Source organism: Aspergillus vadensis (assembly GCF_003184925.1).
Source record: "Aspergillus vadensis CBS 113365 unplaced genomic scaffold BO88scaffold_1, whole genome shotgun sequence".
NCBI lineage: Eukaryota > Fungi > Ascomycota > Eurotiomycetes > Eurotiales > Aspergillaceae > Aspergillus > Aspergillus vadensis.
This window is the reverse complement of record NW_020292039.1, coordinates 84757-95945: the sequence shown is the minus strand read 5'-3', so window position 1 is coordinate 95945 and position 11189 is coordinate 84757. Positions and strand designations below refer to the sequence as shown.

Here is an 11189-nt window from a genome sequence, read left to right as displayed (position 1 = left end):
CCCATGCACGTGATGATGCTGGGGTAAGCTCTCCTTCTGCCTATTACTACTCTCCGCTTCCCTTCTTTCACTCTCTTCATATACAATCACTCGTTCACCTGATTCCGTATCCAGGAAGACCCAGTTGCCGACGGCGAAGATACATGCAAGTCCCACAACTGCTGGCCGATCCGCCTTTATCCGCTACTTTCCATTCGCCGTCTTGCGTCCCATACTTCTTCCCCTCACTCCTCTCCGGCACTCCGACATAGACCAGAAAGAAAGCCTTCGCGAACAGTCGCAATGGAGCCACAGCCCGATACAGCTCAGACTATCAGCGCGGGTAAGAAAGTTATCTCATCTCCGAGAAAATTCTATTATCCAATGGAAACCGACGTTTGACTTGTCCATGGAACGCAATAGACGAGATCGCTCTGTACGATCGCCAGATCCGCCTCTGGGGAGTTAAAGCACAGGAAAAGTGAGCTCTCCCAACTACAATGCTTACCAAACCGATCAAACTGACAGTAACTTCTCTATAGACTCCGATCCGCGAACATCCTCCTCATCACGTTTAAGGCGCTGGCGAACGAAGTTGCGAAGAATCTAGTATTGGCAGGCATTGGCTCCTTGACCATCGTTGATCATGAGGTGGTGACAGAAGAGGACTTGGGCGCGCAGTTCTTCATAAATCAGGAACATTTGGGTCAAAACGTGCGCTGTTCCATTCCTAGCAAGCTTCGTCCATATACTGATCGCAACGCAGCGCGCGCAAGCGGCAGCGCCCTCTGTCCGCGCCATGAACCCGCGTGTTCAGCTTCGCATTGACACAGAAGACATCCATCTCAAACAGCCCGACTTCTTCGCCCAATTCGATATTACCATCGCAACCGAGCTTGACTTTGCTACCTACACCACCATTAATGCGGCCTGTCGCATCGCGAACCGCCCCTTCTATGCCGCCGGACTGCACGGATTCTACGGCTTCATGTTCGCCGATCTAATCTCGCACGATTTCGTCATTGAGCGGACCAAGTCCAATGTCCCATCCGCCACGCAGGAAACCCCGACCCGCAGTATCCTAAACATCACCACAAAGAAAGAGAACGAGAAGGTCATCGAAATGGTGACCAAGCGCGAAGTGTATTCCCCGCTGATTCTCGCCAACACCTCGCCACTTCCTGAGGAGTTCACCCGAATCGCACGCAAGCGCAAACAAGTCACACCTCTCCTCACCTGTCTCCGCGCATTATGGGAATATCAGAAATCATCCGGCGGCGCCCTGCCCACATTCTCCCACCAAGACCTGGAACTCTTCACAAAGCACGCTCGCGACTGTCACCAGGAACTCAAGCTCGACATCACCACCCTTGATGCCGGGTTCCTGCGCACTTTCCTCCAGAACCTGGGAAGTGAACTGAGCCCCGTAGCCGCATGTGTAGGCGGCTATCTCGCCCAGGACGTGATCAACGTCTTGAGCGCACGAGAGCACCCCCTCCAGAACATGCTTCTCTTCGATGGAGAACGCTCCACCGCTCCCATCTACCCCTTACATCCATTCTTCCCTCCAGAAGTTGAGAACGCCGTTCCACCCGTGGTTCCAATTGTCCAAGCTATCCCATTGGATGGCGAGCCAGCCCCAGCACTTTCAATGCCCTCCCGCTAAGTCGTAGGCGGCAGTCTACTCGATGAGGAGTATTGCATCTCGACCTTTCTTTCCTTCTTTCTTTCTCTTCTTCCTTTTTGCATCTCGGCATCCCTACTTGGTGGGAGGGAATCCGCTTACGACGTGTACGATAGATCTGATAACACGATTTCGATATTTTCCGGGGGAATTACTAAAAATAAAGCCATCTAGATTTCTTCTTTCTATTCCACTTGTTGCATAGGTCACTCGCATTTGTGTTAGGAATTGATGAACATTTACACTGATAGAGAAGTATGGACTCAGCTTATAATTCAAGCCTAATCATGCACAAAAATCCCCAAACCAATCCCAATCAATACCCACGCCAGACCCCGTAGCTACAGAGTAGCTAAAATACTACGTAATGCCAGAGATATCTGTATACAATACGAACCCAAAGAAAAAAGAAAAAAAGGAAAAAAAGGAACTAATATATCCGATATCTCAACGATCTTTTTGAAAGAGAAATAGGAAGAAAATGTAAGAAACACCCAATGCACACTCCCTCTACAAGGAATGAAATTAATGCGTCGTAGCTGCCGTCCCATTAGCAACCAAAGGAGAGTTCTCCTCATCTTCAGTCTTCCTTGGGCCCATGGCGTGGGTGTCCTTGGCGTCATCCTCCTCGTCGGAGATAAGGCCTTGGAGTTCGAATTCCTCGGCGTCGCGCAGATGCTGTGCTTCCGAGGGGGAGCGGGCATGGCCGTTCATGAGGCGGCCGTTAGCGGTGGGTCTGTAGCGGGAGGAGCCCTCGCCGGCATCTGCGGCGCTGGAGGAGCGCGAGTGCGAAGGCGCTTGTGCGGATTCGGGCCATGCGTGGACGGCGTAGATGTGGAGGAGTACGTTGACGACTGTGTTGAGTGGGGTTAGTGTCGTTCATTGGTTTGAGGGGAAGGAAGTGGTCTTACAGAGGAAGAGGATAAAGGCGATGCTGTAGAGGATGAGAACATAGGAGACGTGGGTGATTCCTGCATCGTTCAGAAGTTGCATCTGCTCCTCGGTGGCGCCCATGAAGAGGAAACCTGAGGCATATAGAAGCTGCGATATGTTAGAACGACAGTACTCTTCAGCCGGAGGACCGTGAAAGACTTACGAAAGGCGTGAGATATTGGAAGCTGTTAGGGTCAGATCCGTCTGGGCTGACACTGCCCTTGTCGCGAAGCACGAAGGAGATCTCGACGATTCTGGTGAAACCGGCCGCCATCAAGGTGTAGCCAAAGATACTGTGGATCATGGTGCTGATCATCAGAGTCTGCGGGTGGGCAGACATAGCATAACCAGTGAGGAGAATAACAATGGCTGGGATCAAGTTCCGCTTGGGCCGGCCGTTGCGCTTCCGGCTCATCCAGATGCCCAGCAGACCGGCGCACCACCAGACAACACCCATAGTGGTGTGCTGCAAATCATTGTGAACCCAGGGACCTCCCCAGCGGTGTTCCGTGAAGGTGTTGACACATCCCCACGCGGCGATAATCAACGAGTCGAAGAACTCCTGGCTGCGGCCAGTGCGGCGCAGCCAGTATTGGCCAACGAGGAGAAGGATGGTCAGCAGGATACCATAGGCGATGAAAGCGCTGCCCATGATGAAATGGGCCAGACACTGTCCCAAGTGATCATCCCGACAGAATCCCAAGGCGGTGATTCCTCCGAAGAGCATCTGGACCCAGCTCGCCACAGGCATCGCCTTTCCGACCACTCCATGCGCAATCACAATAACCCGGCGAATCCGGCCATGAATTCCCTTGGAAAGGTGCAGCTTGAGATAGACGCCGAGAACGATCTGCACCACCATCATGAGCATCAGTGTGTTCGCAAAGGACGCGTGGACGTTCTTCGAGAACTGGCGGCCTTTGTGAGCATGTCCGAGGAAGTATGCGAGCACAGCGATGATCGTTCCGACAATCTGGAGAGGAACGTGCCAGCGCGAGCGTACAATCTGTGATCGTTAAAGCGGAAATGTCAGATACGGATCTCATGTAATCATGCATTCAGATATCCCCGACCGCGCAAGACCGGAGATAGGATGTAACAGGGCCAGCTTACCCCAAGAACCATGCCCAAGGGGAAAATAATGCCAAAGGCGAACCCCATAAGAATCATATGTATCCATAGTGTTGTGTCCTAGGCGACTAATCAGTATATTGTTGAGACGGCTGCGATCCTGCCATCGCAGACAGGTCAGACGTGGGCGCGACAACATACAATCGGATCCTCGGAGATGGCGGCACCCTCGGGGACACTTTCGTGGCCCCCATGGGCCAGAGCCGGGGAAGCAAGCAGTAGGACTGCTAGCAACCCTTGGGGCCCGAATCGACTCAAAATCGCCATGATCAACTTCACCCTTTTGCGAGGAGAGAAAGAGTGAAGAAGAAGAGGGGAGGGAGGAGGAGAGAGGGAGAGAGAGAGAGAGAGAGAGAGTCAGACGATTGAGGATTGAGGATTATTGATGGAGGCGGAGGCGGGAGTTCGGTTCCCTATTCGGCCTTCGTTATTAAGGGAGCCGCGAAATCGGGCGAAGCGGATTGGTCGCCCAGCGTTGTATGGCCACAATTACTGTAGCAGGCAGTCAGTACTTAGTATACTACTCTACTTACTTACCTACTACAATAAAAGCACTACTAAGTAATTCGTTAGTGATAGTAAACCATTCAGCTCATCGCCATTGCTAATCTATCCTTCTAGAATAACCAACAAGAACGAATCAACCCCGTGGTGAAAGATTTTCATCATCGCTTGACAGTGGATTCGAATTATCTGTGAAACTGCAGATCGGACGGCATAGAAGAGACGGGCCCCATCCAGGCCTACGTACTCACTCTACTTATATCTACAAGAAGTACGCTATTCTCTCCCCACACACCAGGCAGTCAAGGCAGCTAGTCCTCTGGATCATTGCCAAGGCTATTCTGTTACATTGGCTATTCCCTCTGACATAACAGCCCGGTTTCAACTTATGGAGAAGACCATCATGCCACCACCCCAGCAAGCCACATCCTCCACCACTACCCCAGCCAGTGACGACCAGACCCAGAACCAAAGAGACAAGAAGCTGGTAACTATATACCCTCTACTAATAAGCAGCCACATCTAATGAAAAGTAAACAGTCCACTCTCCGCGCATCCATCGTCAGTCTACAATCCCAAATCACAGAAACAGAATCGCAAATAGAACAGACCAAGGCCAAATTGAAGTATGAAACCAAGCACATCCGTAAATTCATAACCAGTCTATTGAAACCACTCACATACATGGTATTCTCATTTATTGACACCAAGTCTAGAAATGACCCATCCACGACGGTCAAACGACACATTCGTCTTCTCCATGAGTACAATGAAATCAAAGACATCGCCCAGGGATTGATGGGTTTGATTGCAGATGCTCGTGGTGTACGACAGGTGGATGTGCAGAGGGAGTATGGGTTGGATGATCGGGACTGATTTTCATTTATGGAGTTTCTTGATGGGGGTTAGCGATTGATGCAGGCGTCCAGGGTACTAGTTGTCGCTTCTTGCGGAGTTCAGGAACGGGTAAACAGGTTTGATCATGGGTTTACGGTTTGGGCGTTTATGAATGGCGAGGGGTTATCCTCCTTATCAATACAGACCGCTACATCAGTAGAATCAGAAGCCATCTGAATATGTTATCAAAATAACTTGAAGCTGTCATGCAATGCTACTACTTTTATATACTCCAGCTGATGACAGAAATGAGAGTTGCCCTCAAATCTAAAGTACAGTCGTGAGATTTTCCATTCTAAGCAAGCAGAATGCCCGCCCACTCCAAGCCGATGAATGCAGCTTAAGAAGTAACGAAGAAAAAGAAACTGAGTGACCACCAGAGCCAACACCAGACATGGCTTTTGAGAAGAGATCATAACACATTACAGGATAAATAGAGATGAGAGATAATCGCAAGTATAAGGGGGGTATAAGCAAAGCAAACAGACAGTAGAGATCTAAACAGGATGCAAAATATTAGTGGCCACCGTCCAGGCTCTGCAAATTAACCAGCTCGTAATAACGGCCTTTTATCCGGATCAACTCTTGGTGAGTTCCGCTTTCAACAATCTTCCCCTGGTCGAAAACATAGATGATATCGGCCTTCTGAATCGTACTCAGACGATGTGCGACGGCGATCGTGGTTCGGCCCTTAGCCGCAGCATCCAATGCAGCTTGGACAACCTTCTCGGACTCGGAATCGAGGGCAGAGGTGGCCTCATCCAGAAGAAGTACTCGGGGATCCCGGATCAAGGCACGTGCGATCGCCACACGCTGCTTCTGACCTCCGGACAGCATGCCTCCTTTGCTACCAACAACGGTGTTGAAACCCTCACTGAAAAGGTTGTTAGTGCCAAATCCTTTCCGGATAGTAAAGGGGTGAACTTACGGCAGGGACATGATAAAGTCATAAATGTTGGCATCCTTGCAAGCCTTCACCAGTTGCTCCTCCGTCACATCTTCTCCACGGACTCCCAACAAAATGTTCTCCTTGATGGTGCCTTGGTACAGGGTGGGTTCCTGGCTGACGAGCGACAAGAAACTGCGGTATGAGTTCACATTGATTTGAGTGATATCCTTTCCATCAATAAGAACCTTTCCAGCGATGGCATCGTAGAAGCGCTCAAGGAGCGCAATTGTCGTACTCTTGCCACATCCACTAGGCCCGACGAGGGCAATGTATTGCCCAGGCTTGACGGTCAGGTTCAGGCCTCGCAGGACAGGCTGCTCGGCCCGGGTAGGGTACCGGAAGTGCACATTCTTGAACTCAATCTCTCCTTCCACAGATTCGAGCTGCTCGCCCTCTTCGGACCATGTGTCAATCTCTGGCTTCCGGTCAAACAGTCTCCGGAACTCAGCTGCAGCGTTCTTCGCCTTGCCCATGTCGGGAGAGAAGGAGAAGACAGTACCAGCGGACTGGGCGCCAAACAGAATTTCGGAGAAGCAGACGAAAAAGCGAAAGACTGAGTATTCGTGATGGCCCAGGAGGGTACCTCCGTACCAGAAGCCGAGTGCAACACAGAAGAAAACAAGAGCCTGCGAGCATGCATAGAGGATAGAAGACTTCAGCACGGATATTAAACTCTTCCGGCCCTGGTCCTCCAGCTGAGAATGGTACATTGCCCAGACATCCTGCTCCCGAGTGAGGGAGGCGACAGTGCGAATAGCAGATGTCGCTTCGCAAGCATAGCTTGCAGAACCCTCATAGGCAGTCTTGGATCGTTGTTGGAATCTGGCAAGCATGTAGAAACGGTAGAAACCACAACCCAGAAGGACAGGGACCACAGAGATACAAACCAGAGCCAGTTTCCACCCGATAGATAGAGAAATGATCATAGCTGCGCCGAGAGTAGTGCTGGTCATGAGAATAGTTCCCAAGGTCGCACCACTGACTCCAGAAAGATGCTTAGTCTCCGTCGAAAGGAATGATGTGAGCGCACCAGTGCTGTTTTCCTCTCGGTCAAAGAAGGTGATATCCTGGCGAAGAATTGACCTGAAGGCCATGCTACGGGCGCGGCGAATCAGTCGCTCTGAGCAGACGGCAAATGCGGCACCATTGATGGAAAGATTGATAAACTGAGCAATTCCGACAACAAAGAACATCAGAGCCCAAAAAGCCCCATCGTGACGGATTTTGGCGGCCTCGCTAGTAGGCAACGAAAGTGTACTGATAGCTTTGGCGTAGAGCACAGCCTGAGTCGGCTGGCCACCACCGGAAAGGACGGCGAAGACCAAGCCAATCAGCATATACTTGAGCTCAGGGCGATTGAAAGAGGCGATAAATTTGACCAAGGTCCAAAGGGAGTACTTCCGAGCCACCTCGGGCTCCCGCTTAGAAAGAATGGCGCTGGAGATGGACTTGTGCGTTCCACTGCGATTCAGTCCATTCCCGGCGAGGGATTTCTCATCCTCATAATCGAGAGAGCCAGACCCACTGCTAGCAGACTTGATGCGCGCAATTTCCTGTTTGGAGAAATCTTCCTCATCCACATCCTCGTCGGCAGCCAGGGCTTCCGCGTCCTTTTCCTCGTTGATACGCTGGGCCTCAACAAGACTGTGGTAGGTACCCTTACGGCTGACAAGCTCGTTGTGGTTTCCTTGCTCTACAATCTTGCCATTCACCATGACAACGATGTTGTGCGCCGTCTTGATAGTAGACAGGCGGTGGGCAATCACGATAGTGGTTCGACCTTCAGCAGCTCGGTCCAGTGCTGCTTGTACGACGCCCTCGGATTTTGTATCCAATGCAGACGTGGCTTCATCGAGGAGAAGAATTTTGGGATCGCTCACGATAGCACGCGCAATGGCGATACGCTGCTTCTGTCCACCGGAAAGCAAAAAGCCGCGCTGACCAACGTTGGTCTCATATCCTTCGGGAAGTGCCGTGATGAAATCATGCGCATTGGCCATTCTAGCCGCATTCTCGATCAGCTCTCGGATCTTTTCCTCGGACTCTTGCTCGAACTTGGTTCCAATGAGACCATAACGGATGTTGTGATAGATTGTAGTGCCGAAGAGAACAGGTTCTTGGCTGACCAGCGAGATTTGCTGACGCAACCAACGAAGGTTGAGAGTCGAGATATCATGGCCGTCCAACAGAACAGAGCCCCCAACGGGGAAATAGAAGCGCTCAACGAGTCCGACAACGGTACTCTTTCCAGAGCCGGACGGGCCCACCAAGGCAGTCGTCTTTCCGGCCGGCATGCTAAGAGAAACACCATCCATGACAGTGACTTCTGGTCGCGAAGGGTAGATGTGCTTGATGTCACGGAACTCAATATTGCCCTCGAAATGCTCAAGCTTCTCACCTTCTTCGGAATAAGGATCCAGGGGCGAGGGGCGGTCAATTGTACCGTAGATCTTGACAGCGGCGGCGACAGCGTTGGTGAATGCCTGAGCGTTAGGGCTGACGTTACCCAGACTGAACGAACCGATCAGGATAGCCATCAACACAGTCAGGACCTGGCCAACATTGACCTCACCGTCTGTGAGGAAGCGGGAACCCATCCAGAAGCCAAGGCCATAGTTGGAGAACATAATACCGAACATGCCACCAATCATGAAACCAAGGGTCACTTGGGTCTTGATACCCCACTTCTCAGCCTCGGCCAAGTGAGTTTCGTATTGCTTTGCGAGCTTGTCCTGAGTTCCGAAAGCAGTTGCATTGCGGATGGAGCTGATAACTTCCTCCGCTACAGTACCACCGGCACCGGCGCTCTGCAGAGCCTGCTTGCTGTTCTTGACAATAAACCGAGATCCACCTCCCATAAGCAGAACCAATGCCACAATGGTCGATGTGCAAATCAGTGCCAGCTTCCAATATTTGATATAAGCGACAATAAAGGCCGTGACAAACGTGGCGATGGCGGTCAAAGTCAGTCCAACCTTTTCTGAGACACCATCTTGGATGAGGTTCGTGTCGGCCGTAATGCGCGTAGTCACTTCACCGGCACCCAGCTTATCGAAGTATCCCATGTTTTGTCTCAAGATCGACTCAAGGTAGTGTTCGCGAATCTTTTGGGTGACATGTTCACCAGTGTAGATGAAGCCGACAGTGGAGATGTATACGGTGACGAACTCTGCAATGCCGAGATAAACAAAATAGAGAACATTTTTCGTTAACTGGTGGTAAAAGTCGTGGTACGAAATCTCATACAAGGCTATGCCTCGGAAAGCCGAGGCCAAGGAACCGAAGAGGATCTAGGTTGAAGTCAGTCCATAAACTCAATTGTTATTGAGCGGCGTCATAGATAGGCACTCACAGTAAAAAGGGGCAGCGCAGCGCCTGCGACAATGGCACAGATTGCGCTCACGAACATAATCGCAAGGTCCATTCGGGAAGCATAGCGAAACAGACCAAAGAAGGAGACATTCACATCATCCGCGTCCAACTGCATCTTCAAGATCTGTTTCTCGTGCTCGGGAAGATGCGCATACAGCGCATCTGAATCATCTGCTCGGGCTAGCTGGTTGCCAGTAGATGGCTGAGACGCTGGGCCCTTTTCTCCTGCAGGAACCATTGTCGTACTGGTGATTGACGACTGGCCGCTTGACTTGCGCTGCTCTGCTGAGGACGGTCTTGCTCGGTCCATTGCTGTCAATTCAACGTCGTTCGGGGATGTCTCCGCCGAGACGTGCTCATTCTCTGGGTGAGACATTTCGTTCGAGGTGTCGAAACGAAAGCCTCACTCTCTGGTATATATGGAGGAGGGTGAGAGACGAAGACAAAAGATCGCTCTACTCCATGAGGCGGGACAGCTGATGGGGAAAGTTGAAGTTGCTTGAAGCAGGAGCTGACCGAATTCCCCCAAAATAACAGACGCGAGGGAGAGGAAGTACGCGCAGGGAAGGGAGCAGGGAGGGGGAGGGGTGTTAGAAGAGAGATAGGATGGCTGGTGCCCTGTTGTGAGATATTCCTCCACACGCGTGGCAGATAGGGATGGAATGATCAACTACAACTTATGTGGTGGAGGGCAAGCCAGACTGGATTGAAAGGGACCCAGGGCAAGATGGGAATTTAAAAATGTGGGAAAAAAGGGGAGGAGGCTCTAATATTAATCATAATTAAAGAAGAATAGGCATCAGACTTGATTCTGGAACCCAAGCTGGCCTTTCAACTTAACTAGAGACAAAAAAGGTATCTGCGTCAGCGACAAGTCCCCATCTTTGCCTTCCAATCTTCTTTTGCTTGATTGAATGGTGGATTACTTTTTTAGTGGCCGTCGCCTTTAGTTCCATTTGCTCGGTCGGAGCCCCGACTTCCCGAGGGCCATTTTATGCATCTCCCCCACTAGTCACCGGACCTCCACCTGCTGATATCCCCGAGATTTTATGCTGAAGCTTATCCAGATGCGGTAGATGGTGGTATTTAAGTACAGTATCTACTGGCCTATTAATATCTCCTTCTGGTAGATGATAGTAAGTCGTTGTTTGGTTGTCGCGGTTCACGAAAGACTACTACTGCAATACTCAACAATAATCTCACAAAGTCTCTGCAGAAGGAAGCTTATCAGATGTCTAATTGGTACAATTTGCAGTACTCTGTTACACTGCAGGTCAATAATAACAAACGATAAGTCCACTCATACATACTATCTCGTACATAAACTACGAAGATCTTACCTACGATCAGCACTCTATGAACCGACCCTCGCTCGAATTTTCAAGAACATCAACAATAATTGTTACCTCATTGCATGGGCTACCGATTCTCCCAGGATAGCAAGTACCTTCGTAGACGGGAGTTATAATAATTGATTCAGTTATTTAGGGGCGAAACTTACTTATGAGTCACAACAGTCATATTCCAGAATTGAACCTTCAATGGATGATGATGATGCTTCGGATCTGGTTCTAGAACCACAGCGCGTAACGTCCTCAGTTTCTCTGCTGAAGGACCAGACAAGAGCCCTACCAATCGTATTACGAATACGACACCAGCTGTGTATGGCTGAAGGGCTCTAGTCTAACCACTAGTAGTAGTAACTGGCGGGGGTCCGACACAACTCCGCTTGGAAAAAAA

At 50.6% G+C, this 11189-nt stretch overlaps 4 protein-coding genes across 4 annotated transcripts; 2 read left to right on the top strand and 2 right to left on the bottom strand.

The window, feature by feature from the left end:
- The first annotated feature begins 42 nt into the window (after positions 1-42).
- Positions 43-1906, top strand: BO88DRAFT_376886 (E1 ubiquitin-activating protein AOS1). The gene is given in 5 exon segments (XM_025704377.1): positions 43-322; positions 403-460; positions 522-693; positions 746-1801; positions 1821-1906. 4 exon segments carry the CDS (start codon positions 283-285, stop codon positions 1643-1645), a joined length of 1170 nt encoding a protein of 389 aa, XP_025567860.1. The 5' UTR covers positions 43-282; the 3' UTR covers positions 1646-1801; positions 1821-1906.
- Positions 1907-2188: 282 nt separating this feature from the next.
- Positions 2189-4090, bottom strand: BO88DRAFT_483177 (Ytp1 family protein; the record flags this gene model as incomplete). The annotated part of the gene is made up of 5 exons (XM_025712203.1): positions 3869-4090; positions 3710-3787; positions 2760-3602; positions 2575-2704; positions 2189-2517 (listed from the first exon to the last, which is right to left on the bottom strand). The coding sequence occupies exons 1-5, from the start codon at positions 3992-3994 to the stop codon at positions 2189-2191; spliced, it is 1506 nt and encodes a 501-aa protein (XP_025567859.1). The 5' UTR covers positions 3995-4090.
- A 515-nt stretch (positions 4091-4605) lies between these two features.
- On the top strand, positions 4606-5222 carry BO88DRAFT_399751 (SWI5/SAE3 family protein). Its single transcript, XM_025705389.1, has 3 exons — positions 4606-4718; positions 4772-4857; positions 4948-5222. Exons 1-3 carry the CDS (start codon positions 4635-4637, stop codon positions 5105-5107), a joined length of 330 nt encoding a protein of 109 aa, XP_025567858.1. The 5' UTR covers positions 4606-4634; the 3' UTR covers positions 5108-5222.
- A 422-nt stretch (positions 5223-5644) lies between these two features.
- mdr1 (ABC multidrug transporter Mdr1) lies at positions 5645-9825 on the bottom strand (the record flags this gene model as incomplete). Its single annotated transcript, XM_025710403.1, has 3 exons — positions 5645-6002; positions 6057-9367; positions 9430-9825. The coding sequence occupies 3 exons, from the start codon at positions 9823-9825 to the stop codon at positions 5645-5647; spliced, it is 4065 nt and encodes a 1354-aa protein (XP_025567857.1).
- Positions 9826-11189: the final 1364 nt, after the last annotated feature.